The following is a 14,924-nucleotide window of genomic DNA, read 5'->3' as shown; positions in this document are numbered from 1 at the left end:
AAGCAAAAGTGTCCGCCGAAAAAATAAATGGGGGAGCCAAAAATGGTTCTAAAAACTGAATATAATGGCAAACTTGGAGCTAAGATGACACCAAATTACACCAGTTGGGTTCTTTGGAGAAAAAAAAATTCCGCCCAAAATGCCCCCAAACCCCCCTAGCAGGGCTAGGCGCTTTGCGCCGTCGACTTTGCTATTACTTACAAATGTTCAGCCTTTTTTACTTTTTTCAATTCCCATGCCTGCTAAAAGGATGGCTGTCTGAATATTCGGGTAGGATTGAATCAGGTTTTTTTTGAGCTGCTGAACAGTCATAAATCACAACTTTTTTCCCTTGTTTTTAAATTTTATGTTTGCTTTGTTTGTTTTGGTGTTATTTGGTTGGTTATTTTTTCTCTTTGTTTTCTCAGGGGGGTGAGGGGGAGGGGGGGAGAGAGAGTTCAGGATTTGATTAAAGAAATTGTGGGCTTGATAACATGATGGTTTAGGGAAAAGTTTGTTATTAAACACTGTAACAATTTAATCTTTGTCCTTTTTTTCAGTGCAAGAGCTACGTTTCTGAGTATGGGCCTGTGGTGTTTCAAATTTTGGTTGCTGAATTGGTAAGGATTTGTCATTCAGTGAATTTCTTGATTTAAACATTCTTGGTATGCAGCAGACCAGCAAAGCTAAATTTAGTCAAGTATGATTGAAGCTGGGTGGTATAATTTACATGATTTGTCATGTGGAATGTGATGCAGTGGGCTGAAAATGAACATGTTGTAACTGAACATCGTTCTAAGGCTACAAAGGAAATTAGGAACGAAATGATGGGGCTAGACCTGTTTCATCAAATGGGAAATATTGCATGAACGATCAGATTTTTGCACTTTGAGGTCAGCGTGTGCATGCTTGCGTAGACAAACCCACTCACTACAACAGCTTGCTGTGTTAGATCTTACAGTTGTAGAAGGGAGCTGTGATGAGAGGACACCTTTGCGACAGGCCAGTAGTGTCCCCACATGGCAGGTGCCCTTTTGTGGCAGGTATACTTTAGTCATGCAAATAGAGCCATGGATAACATGGTCCTTTGTGGGAAGATGTCCTGGCATAGCAGGTGCCCTTTTGTGGCAGGTATACTTTAGTCATGCAAATAGAGCCAAGGATAACATGGTCCTTTGTGGGAAGATGTCCTGGCATAGCAGGTGCCCTTTTGTGGCAGGTATACTTTAGTCATGCAAATAGAGCCAAGGATAACATGGTCCTTTGTGGGAAGATGTCCTGGCATAGCAGGTGCCCTTTAGTGGCAGGTATACTTTAGTCATGCAAATAGAGCCAAGGATAACATGGTCCTTTGTGGGAAGATGTCCTGGCATAGCAGGTGCCCTTTAGTGGCAGGTATACTTTAGTCATGCAAATAGAGCCAAGGATAACATGGTCCTTTGTGGGAAGATGTCCTGGCATAGCAGGTGCCCTTTTGTGGCAGGTATACTTTAGTCATGCAAATAGAGCCAAGGATAACATGGTCCTTTGTGGGAAGATGTCCTGGCATAGCAGGTGCCCTTTAGTGGCAGGTATACTTTAGTCATGCAAATAGAGCCAAGGATAACATGGTCCTTTGTGGGAAGATGTCCTGGCATAGCAGGTGCCCTTTAGTGGCAGGTATACTTTAGTCATGCAAATAGAGCCAAGGATAACATGGTCCTTTGTGGGAAGATGTCCTGGCATAGCAGGTGCCCTTTAGTGGCAGGTATACTTTAGTCATGCAAATAGAGCCAAGGATAACATGGTCCTTTGTGGGAAGATGTCCTGGCATAGCAGGTGCCCTTTAGTGGCAGGTATACTTTAGTCATGCAAATAGAGCCAAGGATAACATGGTCCTTTGTGGGAAGATGTCCTGGCATAGCAGATGCCCTTTTGTGGCAAGTATACTTTAGTCATGCAAATAGAGCCATGGATAACGTGATCCTTTGTGGGAAGATGTCCTGGCATAGCAGGTGCCCTTTAGTGGCAGGTATACTTTAGTCATGCAAATAGAGCCAAGGATAACATGGTCCTTTGTGGGAAGATGTCCTGGCATAGCAGGTGCCCTTTTGTGGCAGGTATACTTTAGTCATGCAAATAGAGCCATGGATAACATGGTCCTTTGTGGGAAGATGTCCTGGCATAGCAGGTGCCCTTTTGTGGCAGGTATACTTTAGTCATGCAAATAGAGCCATGAATAACGTGGTCCTTTGTGGGAAGATGTCCTGGCATAGCAGGTGCCCTTTAGTGGCAGGTATACTTTAGTCATGCAAATAGAGCCAAGGATAACATGGTCCTTTGTGGGAAGATGTCCTGGCATAGCAGGTGCCCTTAAGTGGCAGGTATACTTTAGTCATGCAAATAGAGCCAAGGATAACATGGTCCTTTGTGGGAAGATGTCCTGGCATAGCAGGTGCCCTTTAGTGGCAGGTATACTTTAGTCATGCAAATAGAGCCAAGGATAACATGGTCCTTTGTGGGAAGATGTCCTGGCATAGCAGGTGCCCTTTAGTGGCAGGTATACTTTAGTCATGCAAATAGAGCCAAGGATAACATGGTCCTTTGTGGGAAGATGTCCTGGCATAGCAGGTGCCCTTTAGTGGCAGGTATACTTTAGTCATGCAAATAGAGCCAAGGATAACATGGTCCTTTGTGGGAAGATGTCCTGGCATAGCAGGTGCCCTTTTGTGGCAGGTATACTTTAGTCATGCAAATAGAGCCATGGATAATGTGATCCTTTGTGGGAAGATGTCCTGGCATAGCAGGTGCCCTTTAGTGGCAGGTATACTTTAGTCATGCAAATAGAGCCAAGGATAACATGGTCCTTTGTGGGAAGATGTCCTGGCATAGCAGGTGCCCTTTTGTGGCAGGTATACTTTAGTCATGCAAATAGAGCCATGGATAACATGGTCCTTTGTGGGAAGATGTCCTGGCATAGCAGGTGCCCTTTTGTGGCAGGTATACTTTAGTCATGCAAATAGAGCCATGAATAATGTGGTCCTTTGTGGGAAGATGTCCTGGCATAGCAGGTGCCCTTTAGTGGCAGGTATACTTTAGTCATGCAAATAGAGCCATGAATAACATGGTCCTTTGTGGGAAGATGTCCTGGCATAGCAGGTGCCCTTTAGTGGCAGGTATACTTTAGTCATGCAAATAGAGCCATGGATAACGTGATCCTTTGTGGGAAGATGTCCTGGCATAGCAGGTGCCCTTTAGTGGCAGGTATACTTTAGTCATGCAAATAGAGCCATGAATAACGTGATCCTTTGTGGGAAGATGTCCTGGCATAGCAGGTGCCCTTTTGTGGCAGGTATACTTTAGTCATGCAAATAGAGCCATGGATAACGTGATCCTTTGTGGGAAGATGTCCTGGCATAGCAGGTGCCCTTTTGTGGCAGGTATACTTTAGTCATGCAAATAGAGCCATGGATAACGTGGTCCTTTGTGGGAAGATGTCCTGGCATAGCAGGTGCCCTTTAGTGGCAGGTATACTTTAGTCATGCAAATAGAGCCATGAATAACGTGATCCTTTGTGGGAAGATGTCCTGGCATAGCAGGTGCCCTTTAGTGGCAGGTATACTTTAGTCATGCAAATAGAGCCATGGATAACGTGATCCTTTGTGGGAAGATGTCCTGGCATAGCAGGTGCCCTTTTGTGGCAGGTATACTTTAGTCATGCAAATAGAGCCATGGATAACGTGGTCTTTTGTGGGAAGATGTCCTGGCATAGCAGGTGCCCTTTAGTGGCAGGTATACTTTAGTCATGCAAATAGAGCCATGGATAACGTGATCCTTTGTGGGAAGATGTCCTGGCATAGCAGGTGCCCTTTAGTGGCAGGTATACTTTAGTCATGCAAATAGAGCCATGGATAACGTGATCCTTTGTGGGAAGATGTCCTGGCATAGCAGGTGCCCTTTAGGCCAAAAAAAAAAAAATTGTCTGTTTAGGGTAACCCGACCGACCCTATCGATTTGGCGCCGACCCAAAAACTTTTTTTTGATTTCAAAAAAAAAAAAAAAAAAAAAGAGGTAAAAATGCTAAAAAGAGACATTTGGCGTTTCTTTCTCTCCCTTTCTCTCTGTTTTATTTATACGTTAGTTTTGAAACATGTATTCATCAAAATATAAGAAGTGAATGTTCAGCCAACATAGCATTTACACACAAAAAAAAACAAACAAAAAAAACAAAAACAAAAAAACTACCTACCTACCGACCCTACTTTTTTTGGTCATGTTACCCTAAACAGACAATTTTTTTTTTTTGGCCTTAGTGGCAGGTATACTTTAGTCATGCAAATAGAGCCATGGATAACATGGTCCTTTGTGGGAAGATGTCCTGGCATAGCAGGTGCCCTTTTGTGGCAGGTATACTTTAGTCATGCAAATAGAGCCATGGATAACGTGGTCCTTTGTGGGAAGATGTCCTGGCATAGCAGGTGCCCTTTAGTGGCAGGTATACTTTAGTCATGTAAATAGAGCCATGGATAACGTGGTCCTTTGTGGGAAGATGTCCTGGCATAGCAGGTGCCCTTTTGTGGCAGGTATACTTTAGTCATGCAAATAGAGCCATGGATAACGTGGTCCTTTGTGGGAAGATGTCCTGGCATAGCAGGTGCCCTTTTGTGGCAGGTATACTTTAGTCATGCAAATAGAGCCATGGATAACGTGGTCCTTTGTGGGAAGATGTCCTGGCATAGCAGGTGCCCTTTAGTGGCAGGTATACTTTAGTCATGCAAATAGAGCCATGGATAACGTGGTCCTTTGTGGGAAGATGTCCTGGCATAGCAGGTGCCCTTTTGTGGCAGGTATACTTTAGTCATGCAAATAGAGCCATGGATAACGTGGTCACTTGTGGGAAGATGTCCTGGCATAGCAGGTGCCCTTTAGTGGCAGGTATACTTTAGTCATGCAAATAGAGCCATGGATAACGTGGTCCTTTGTGGGAAGATGTCCTAGCATAGCAGGTGCCCTTTTGTGGCAGGTATACTTTAGTCATGCAAATAGAGCCATGGATAACGTGGTCCTTTGTGGGAAGATGTCCTGGCATAGCAGGTGCCCTTTAGTGGCAGGTATACTTTAGTCATGCAAATAGAGCCATGGATAACGTGGTCCTTTGTGGGAAGATGTCCTGGCATAGCAGGTGCCCTTTTGTGGCAGGTATACTTTAGTCATGCAAATAGAGCCATGGATAACGTGGTCCTTTGTGGGAAGATGTCCTGGCATAGCAGGTGCCCTTTAGTGGCAGGTATACTTTAGTCATGCAAATAGAGCCATGGATAACGTGATCTTTTGTGGGAAGATGTCCTGGCATAGCAGGTGCCCTTTAGTGGCAGGTATACTTTAGTCATGCAAATAGAGCCATGGATATACGTGATCCTTTGTGGGAAGATATCCTGGCATAGCAGGTGCCCTTTAGTGGCAGGTATACTTTAGTCATGCAAATAGAGCCAAGGATAACATGGTCCTTTGTGGGAAGATGTCCTGGCATAGCAGGTGCTCTTTTGTGGCAGGTATACTTTAGTCATGCAAATAGAGCCATGGATATACGTGATCCTTTGTGGGAAGATATCCTGGCATAGCAGGTGCCCTTTAGTGGCAGGTATACTTTAGTCATGCAAATAGAGCCAAGGATAACATGGTCCTTTGTGGGAAGATGTCCTGGCATAGCAGGTGCCCTTTAGTGGCAGGTATACTTTAGTCATGCAAATAGAGCCAAGGATAACATGGTCCTTTGTGGGAAGATGTCCTGGCATAGCAGGTGCCCTTTAGTGGCAGGTATACTTTAGTCATGCAAATAGAGCCAAGGATAACATGGTCCTTTGTGGGAAGATGTTCTGGCATAGCAGGTGCCCTTTAGTGGCAGGTATACTTTAGTCATGCAAATAGAGCCAAGGATAACATGGTCCTTTGTGGGAAGATGTCCTGGCATCAGAGGGCCTGGTATTACAAGCGCCGTTGTCTTTTATTGGAAGGTGCCTTCTGACCGCTCTACATTTGTCTGCAGGACCCCAAGACAATCTGCCAGACCATCGGTGTCTGCAATGCCACCAAGACAGACAAGAAGCTGACCGCTGTTCCTCTGAGCTCCCCCATGGGCACAGTGCACATCCTGCCCGCTCAGTTGGCCAAGGTCAAGGTGGCTGCCAGTCCCCAGTGTGCCTTGTGCGAGTTTGTCATGTCCAAGCTGGAGTCCATGCTTACCACCAATGCCACTGAGGTGGGTATTTTGTTTGTCATGTCCAAGCTGGAGTCCATGCTTACCACCAATGCCACTGAGGTGGGTATTTTGTTTGTCATGTCCAAGCTGGAGTCCATGCTTACCACCAATGCCACTGAGGTGGGTATTTTGTTTGTCATGTCCAAGCTGGAGTCCATGCTTACCACCAATGCCACTGAGGTGGGTATTTTGTTTGTTGTTGCGCTTGTGGCTGTTGTTTGTTCTTCCTCTTACAGTCTTGTTTCTACTCTGTATTTATTAGAGACTAGAGGAATACCCGGCTTCGCCGGGGTGAATCGCGAGACAGAGACAGACAGCGTGGCGGTTCATCACAATCACCTTTGCAGGCGAAGTCCTGTCAAACGGGATTGAGAATTTTAGAGCTTATTTCTTAGCCCTATATTATCTGTTGTGGCTTCTCAAATGCCAGAACATACAGACAGACAAAAGCCGCTAGACCCCATCACAAACAGAACTCTACAATCCACAGGTTTTTGCCCACACACACACAAACACACACACAGAGAAGCCGTATATATATATATGTATATCTATATCTATAAATATATAGAAATAGGTGAGAGTGTATTTTTCGCGTGGCTATAAATTGATTCGACCTTTTCACTTTGACAGTAAGAACAACTTACGGGTGCAAGGGAAGCGTTCTGGACAGCGCAGTGACATTCTAAAAATAGTAACTCAGAAACGGGAATTTGGGGTGAACGGCGCGAGACAGAGACAGACAGCGTGGCGGTTCACCACAATCACCTTTGAAGGCGAAGTCCTGTCAAACGGGATTGAGAATTTTAGAGCTTATTTCTTAGCCCTATATTATCTGCTGTGGCTTCTCACATGCCAGAACATACAGACAGACAAAAGCCGCTAGACCACATCACAAACAGAACTCTACAATACACAGGTTTTTGCCCACACACACACACAAACACACACACACACAGAGAAGCCGTATATATATATGCATATCTGTATCTATAAATATATAGAGATAGGTGAGAGTGTATTTTTCGCGTGGCTATAAATTGATTCGACCTTTTCACTTTGACAGTAAGAACAACTTACGGGTGCAAGGGAAGCGTTGTGGACAGCGCAGTGGACAGCGCAGTGACATTCTAAAAATAGTAATAGTAACTTACAAACGGGAAAGCCACACGAAGGAAGGGAGATAAACGCCAAACACTGGAGAAGATAAGGAAGAGTTACTTATAATGGTGAAATGAACACAAAAACCAAAATCAGTTCAGCGCTGCGCGCTGAGAGCACGTGTTGAAATATCTCATCGATGATATTGTGTCCGGGGTGTAGCTGAATACGGTGTCCAAATTTGAAAAAGATCCACCGAGAACTTTGGCGTTGTGATGTGGTGTAGCGGCTATGGTGTGTCGGTATGGGGGCCCGGGTAGCTGAGGTGGAACCAAAATAGCTGAGGTGGAACCAAAATCGGTTCAGCGCTGCGCGCTGAGGGCACGTGTTGAAATATCTCATCGATGAGGTTGTGTCCGGGGTCTCTCTGAATAAGCCCACCAAATTTGAAGCAGATCCATCGAGAACTTTGGCCGTGCATGGCAAATACACAAATACACAGATACACAGACACACAGACACACAGACACACAGACACAAGTCGTATATATATATAAGATGCCTTTTATCTCATTTCACCTCCACAACATCATCACCGTTTTGGTGTGTGGGATCATGGTTTTGGTGTGTGGGATCATGGTTTTGGTGTGTGGGATCATGGTTTTGGTGGTTAGCATTCGAAGTCGGTGTGTCATCTTAGGGTGTGTGTGAATTTGAGGTCACGCACTGTATTTTTCTTGTTTGAAGTGGTAATGAAAATGTACATAATATTGTATTCTACCTTTGTGTAGTCGTTTTATAGCCAAACCAACTGTAAGAGGGTAAAATGATTCGGCTGAAGATTGAATGAGGGTAAAATCAAGAAAGAATCTCACGAATGCAGAACTTGGTTCAAAACATGAGGCTGGAATCTAAACTGCTTTGCATTGGCTTTTTACAGGAACAAATCGAAGCTGCCTTGAAGCAAGTGTGCAACCTCCTGCCCAAAAGCATCGCGGATGAGTGTGACAGCTTTGTCACTGAGTACGGCCCCATGGTGATCAACCTTCTCCTGCACGAGGTTGGCCCCCAGGCTGTGTGCACTGCGCTCGGACTGTGTGTTGGAGACAAGCCCAAGATTGGTCAGTTCCCTTCTGTAGCTGTTTCATACTTTATAGTCTTATTGCTGGGGAATTTAGATCGCTTCCGCTTCGGTCTGAAGGAAGCAGTAATAAGGGTCGCGCTGCACAAGTGTGTGTGTGTGTGTGTGTGTGTGTGTGTGTGTGTGTGTGTGTGTGTGTGTGTGTGTGTGTGTGTGTGTGTGTTCAGGGATGATCAGCCACCAGCACTTTTGGGAGAATGATTATTGTCTCTTACGTGCCACAGCAGTGACATAGGGCTTGGATAGCATCCCCCTACCCCATTTCCAGCAACATTTGTGTTATATTGTAGATAAGTACATTTATTTGCTGCATCATTGGTGTTGTGGTGAAGAGACCTGCCAGAAACAGCAAAGAGGGAACAGGTTAGGATAAGATTAAGGGAGCAAGGTTGGGAGGATTCTTGTTGAGCCTGATTTTACCTGATGTATTTTGTGCAGATTGTGCAAAACTACGTAATCAGAAAATCTGACAGCTTTTTGACCATGAGTGAACAATGACAAAAAACTACTTACTAGATTGTCCTGGAGACTTGAATGCCTTGTCTATACTGATGCTAGCACCTGAATGCACTACAGAATTGCAAAGATCTCATTGGTCAAACATGCTTCAAGAACAATCACGTTTGAACTGATCACATCCAAACCTGATTGGTAGAACTTGCTACAAGAACAATCACGTTTGATCTGAGCACATCCGAAGGATGCTTTCATGCTCAATTGAAATCACAAGGTTTTGAGAAGAAGAGTGCTTTGTGTATGTGTGTTTGTGATTGTGTGATACAGAGAAGCCCCTGCCCGTGAAGAGTGGAGAGACCTGCCTGATCTGTGAGACGGTGCTGGGCTACGTGAAGAGCGCTCTCAACGACCCCAACAACGAGAAGACCATCGAGCAGCTCCTGGATGAGGTCTGCGACATCGTTCCTGCCAGCTACAAGGGAATGGTGTGTACTGGGCTAGCTTCTGCTTTATACATGGTGTGGTAGGGAGAGAGAGAGAGTGTGTGTGGTGTGTGTGTGTGCATGTGCTTGCCTGTGTGTGTAGTTGAGATTGTTTGATGGCATTGTTTAAAAAAACCAATGTGTGTGGGTGTGTATGCTTGCCTTTGTATGTGCAATGTGATGTGATTGTTTGTGTGGCATCACTCAAAAAAGCTATTTGTTCTTGGTGCCATGAAAGAGAGTAGAAAGTTATGGAATGTGTGTGTGTGTTTTCATGTGTATGTTGTGTTTTGTGCCGTCTGCGTGGTGATGAAAAGGGGTCAGTTCAATATGTGTCTCTTTTACTAGAATGCGTGAATGCATAATGACAAATCGATACCTGTGTGTCATTTCTGTAACATAAATGTAATAATTGGTGATGCCGAGTTCTTTAATTCTGCTCTTTTGTAATATGGTTGTAACCAATTATTTTACTGGCATTGTTTCAGTGTGATCAGTTGGTCACCGCCTACACCCCTGCGATCATCAACCTGCTGGCCCAGTATGATGACCCTGTCCAGGTTTGCACTGTAAGTCCACAGTATTGACCTTATTTACACAGCGTTTGGCAGGCTATTGGTTTTCTTCTCATATGATGAGATCGCTCGATTCATTTCAACAGTTGGCATGCTTATTGTTAGGAAAGGTAGTGGGGAAAAAAGACAGTGTTTCTTTTCACGTGGGAGATCGTGCTTGTAAATTTATTTTCTGATTTATGAAACATGCTTACAGGAAAGGTAAGGCACCTGGACAGCTCTAGCTCTGGTGGGTGATGTCTTTATGATGAAGGGTTTGGCGGGTCAGAGAGGGGTGCCCTGGACAGCTCTGGTGGGTGATGTCTTTATGATGAAGGGTTTGGCGGGTCAGAGAGGGGTGCCCTGGACAGCTCTGGTGGGTGATGTCTTTATGATGAAGGGTTTGGCGGGTCAGAGAGGGGTGCCCTGGACAGCTCTGGTGGGTGATGTCTTCATGATGAAGGGTTTGGCGGGTCAGAGAGGGGTGCCCTGGACAGCTCTGGTGGGTGATGTCTTTATGATGAAGGGTTTGGCGGGTCAGAGAGGGGTGCCCTGGACAGCTCTGGTGGGTGATGTCTTTATGATGAAGGGTTTGGCGGGTCAGAGAGGGGTGTGTGGACAGCTCTGGTGGGTGATGTCTTTATGATGAAGGGTTTGGCGGGTCAGAGAGGGGTGCCCTGGACAGCTCTGGTGGGTGATGTCTTTATGATGAAGGGTTTGGCGGGTCAGAGAGGGGTGCCCTGGACAGCTCTGGTGGGTGATGTCTTTATGATGAAGGGTTTGGCGGGTCAGAGAGGGGTGTGTGGAGGGGTAGGGATTAAGACAAATTAGCAGTACACTGTATTGAACAGAATACTGTTGCATTATGAATTTAATACATGTAGTAATAATGAACTTATTTGTCGCCCCTTCTAACGCATTACATCAACACCAAAGTTTATGTGCTTATTGCTGCACAAAACCTTACTTCCTTAAGTCTCATCGTTGCCTCACTTGCTTGTTTTGTTCTGTCAGGGCCTTGGTCTGTGCACCAAGACCATCAACAATGAGACCAAGCTGCCATCCCAGCCTCTCAAGTTCAAACCTATGTTGGATCTGCAGGCCGCCAAGCCACATCTGCTGGGTAGTGAGAAGTGCACCTATGGGCCCAGCTTCTGGTGTGCCAGCGTTGAGAACGCCAAGCAGTGCAACGTAAGTTATAAGGGTTTTTTGGTTATTTGTTAGAGTGTCTTAGTAATGAGCAGTGTCCTTCTGTGAACAAACAAAATTAACCTTGAGGTTTTCTCACATTTTGTTGAAGTTAGAGCTTTGAAACTTTACACAATTTTAGGGTTTAATGACCTCCTGACATGACGCAAGTCTGGTTGATCCTGGTCAAATTTCAAGTCACACAAAGAGGGGCAAATTTTCCGAAGCTTTTTAAAAAAAACCACTTACCACGCTTTTAGGGTTTGATCTCGTCTAAACATGAATCAAGCTAGGTTGATCCTGGTCATAATTCAAGGTCACAGTAAGGTTGAGTTCGGGTTAAAAAGTAAAAAAAAAAAGGTCATTTTCTGTAATGTCTATTGAGCTAGAGCAGTGTCTAATTAATATTACTTTTGGCAAAGGTGAGTCTAACAAGCATTTGTTTTTCTTGTATAAGATGCAAAGTGATAAGTCCATGTGTGGTTCTGTTGATGGTTGATATGTGAACTCACTGTGTTATACAAGTCCTCTCACTGTGTTATACAAGTCCTCTCACTCTGTTATACAAGTCCTCTCACTCTGTTATACAAGTCCTCTCACTCTGTTATACAAGTCCTCTCACTCTGTTATACAAGTCCTCTCACTCTGTTATACAAGTCCTCTCACTGTGTTATACAAGTCCTCTCAGTCTGTTATACAAGTCCTCTCACTGTGTTATACAAGTCCTCTCACTCTGTTATACAAGTCCTCTCACTCTGTTATACAAGTCCTCTCACTCTGTTATATAAGTCCTTTTCTTAAAATTGTCTCTGTTCAAAAGCCAAGCGTTAGAGTGTAGTAATGTTTATAAGGGGGACATTTTAATAGCGAGTACTGGAGCTTTAACTTTGTTGTGTTTGTTTTTGTAGGCTCTGGAGCACTGTGCCAAGTACTACAACCTGAAGATGGACACAGCGGCCTGAATACAATAGCTCACCTGACCCCGAGATTATTCTTTCTTTATTATTTTGTAGGACAGTACTGCCTTTAAACCAAGGAAACAATCTCAGTCCATGCAGTTACATAAAACTTTTGTTTGAGTTGTCCTCTCATAGTAAGATCTGATGATTTGTTTGAGTTGTCCTCTCATAGTAAGATCTGATGATTTGTTTGAGTTGTCCTCTCATAGTAAGATCTGATGATTTGTTTAAATAATAATGTAGCTACTTAACATTCTTGTTGTATTTTTATTTTCATGCTAAGGTTAGATGTAGTGATTTTTTTAATTTAAGTTTTAAATCAGAGCTCTAACTCTGCTTTTTATTTGAGACAGCTTAGAGCGTCACAGATCTGAAACCAGCACTGTCCATCAAAAGCTCATGCAGAAGAATCTTTGTTAGTGCTGTTTCTGCACCTTGTTATTCACATTTTTTGTATTTCTTTGTGTGTGGATTCACTGCACCCTATTTAAGATTTGCTTTAACAGTGATATTCTCAGCTTTTTTTCTTCATTTTTGTTGACTTAAATCACTGTAGTTGATGTGTTAAGCATCTTGGACACTATTTGTCATTTACTCTGTACATGATGTGTGTGTGGATAGCCTGTGAGTGGTTCACAGTATTCTTCTATTGTAGAAAGTGAATACTGAGGTGCATTGGCAAGCCAAGGGGTCTTATTTCATTGTTGTAAACTTAAACACAAAAACATGGAACCTCAGTAACTTCTCTCTTTGGTGCACTCTTTAGCACAATACTGGGAGAACGTTCAAATTCACCTCTATATCAAACACAAATGACTGCACTCTTTAGCACAATACTGGGAGAACGTTCAAATTCACCTCTATATCAAACACAAATGACTGCACTTGTATCAATATGGGTGAGAGTTATAAAGCAGCCTGCTGGGCAGTTTATAGGAACTTTTTTGTGTTTTTTAATTCTGTAATTTTCTAAATGAATAAAGACAGTATTTTGGTAACATTTGGAATTAGTAATTGGGTGATAATTACATTGAAATTAATGACAGCTCATATGACCCCAACATGCTTTGTGAATAATCCCCTCTTGGCTTGTCTTACATTTGTCTTGCATTGTGTGGAATATTACCATGTGATGCCAATATATTGCTGCGAGTGTGTATGTGTGTTTGTGTTCACCTTTTGGTGCGCTGGTAATGTTGTCATTTATATTTAATCAAGAAAAATCATGTCTTTCACTTTTTTGACACAAATCTCAAGTACTGTATTTTGCTTATTATAATTTACTTTTCATGAAAGCTGTACATTTTTCTTCTTGCAATACTATAAATGTTCCCAAACATCATCAGTGTAAAAACAAAAACAAATTGTTTTATCACTACAACAGCTCAGAAGTATTTCAAAATATTGTTTGCCAAGAAGAAAAAGACAATGGTCAGAAATGTCAGGGTAGATGTAAATAACCGTTTGGGTTTGATCAGTGTCTGGGAGTGGAGTTTATAAAACAATATTGTTTGTCTGGATTTAGAGTTTGGAAATAACCTCATTTTTGTAATAAACACATTCCTCTAACTTTGTTTTGGTTGTTGATATATGTGGATGTCTGCTAGCAGAAGGAGATACACCCGAGGAATGAACGAATTTAGGGATTTTGTACAGGAACAGAGGAATATTTGTGACGTGCACTACAATTTGATGAACAGCTCCGGCTACTCACCATGATGGTAAAGAGAGAACAACAATTTCATGTCAAGAAAAACTTTATTATATGATTGAGCGAAAGTATCTATGTCTTACAGTTCATATAACAGAAAAATATCTTTTTCTTTGCTAACAATTTTGAAGAGGCTTGACCATTTAAAAAGAAGAAGAAAACTACCATGTAAAGTTGGCCAAAAAATTATTGCAACAAATTTCAAACCCAAATTATTACCGGGAACAGACTACTTCCAATTCAGTAGGGGGGCGACTATCCTCAACCCGGCGGGTCCCCAGGTGGCGGATAGGGGAACGGCCCCCAGATATGGGGGCCAGCTGCGAATATAGAATAAGCAGTCCCGGACCAACTAGCGGTGTCTCTACCAGGACGGGGTGGGTTGGCAGATGGCACTGACTACCCTATAAATGCCCTACGTGTCCGATGACGGTTACACCATGCGGGTAAGAGCCGCATTAAAAGCTCTAGCCCCGGGGTGGGACCCCCGGTAAGAAATCCCCCATGTGTTCCCAGGGTTAGGTTTTTGAGCCAGGAACTAAGGGCGGGGTAACCCCGAAAGAAACCTAAGGGCTGAAGTCGGAGGATCTGGGCCAATAGGCGTACCTTAACCAACCACAGATCCACGCAAAAACGCAAAATGAAATGTCGACAGTCCGAAATGCACGCGATGGTGCTCGCCCTGTGAAGTCCCGCCAGGCAGGTGCAGCGCCGGGCTCCATGCCTCAAAGGAGCCCAACCTCAGCTACTGGTGGTCCCTCCCAGCTGTCTTGTGGAGCCAGGGGACAGCGGGGGAAAGCAACTGGCCGAAACATCAAACGACAGCAACCACTGATTGCCATGCAGTGGAACGCCGAAGGAGTCTTCAATAAAAAGACTGAATTAGAGCACACACTGTTTGACAAGAAAGTGAGTGTATGCTGCATACAAGAGACACACCTGCAGAGCAACAAAGCCTTCAAGATCAGAGGCTATCAGACCTTCAGGTCTGACCGAGAGAATAGGCACAAAGGGGGCATACTGACCCTTGTGAGAAACAACATCAGTGCCTGCCAGACAGAGGTTTTCATGGAAGGAGCTGAGTACCAGAAGCTGAGGATCAAGAGTGGCTCAGT

The 14,924-nt window shown here is 43.9% G+C and overlaps 1 protein-coding gene and 1 long non-coding RNA gene across 2 annotated transcripts in view; one reads left to right on the top strand and one right to left on the bottom strand.

Annotated features, from left to right (window-relative positions):
* Positions 1-13,667, top strand: part of LOC138960389 (prosaposin-like) — a 33,473-nt gene extending 19,806 nt beyond the window's left edge. The window contains exons 13-19 of the mRNA XM_070332289.1: positions 540-599; positions 6,005-6,217; positions 8,259-8,439; positions 9,243-9,400; positions 9,886-9,966; positions 10,966-11,142; positions 12,048-13,667. Of these exons, the coding sequence (XP_070188390.1) occupies positions 540-599; positions 6,005-6,217; positions 8,259-8,439; positions 9,243-9,400; positions 9,886-9,966; positions 10,966-11,142; positions 12,048-12,101 (924 nt within the window). The 3' untranslated portion in view covers positions 12,102-13,667. The remainder of the gene's footprint in view (positions 1-539; positions 600-6,004; positions 6,218-8,258; positions 8,440-9,242; positions 9,401-9,885; positions 9,967-10,965; positions 11,143-12,047) is intronic.
* On the bottom strand, positions 12,283-14,571 carry LOC138960391 (uncharacterized). Its single transcript, XR_011453957.1, has 2 exons — positions 12,957-14,571; positions 12,283-12,893 (listed from the first exon to the last, which is right to left on the bottom strand). It is a non-coding gene; the product is annotated as an uncharacterized lncRNA (long non-coding RNA).
* Positions 14,572-14,924: the final 353 nt, after the last annotated feature.

The sequence above is a fragment of the Littorina saxatilis genome, linkage group LG2 (genome assembly GCF_037325665.1).
Source record: "Littorina saxatilis isolate snail1 linkage group LG2, US_GU_Lsax_2.0, whole genome shotgun sequence".
Lineage (NCBI taxonomy): Eukaryota > Metazoa > Mollusca > Gastropoda > Littorinimorpha > Littorinidae > Littorina > Littorina saxatilis.
Note: the sequence above shows the minus strand (reverse complement) of the source record. Positions and strands in the feature narration are given on the sequence as shown.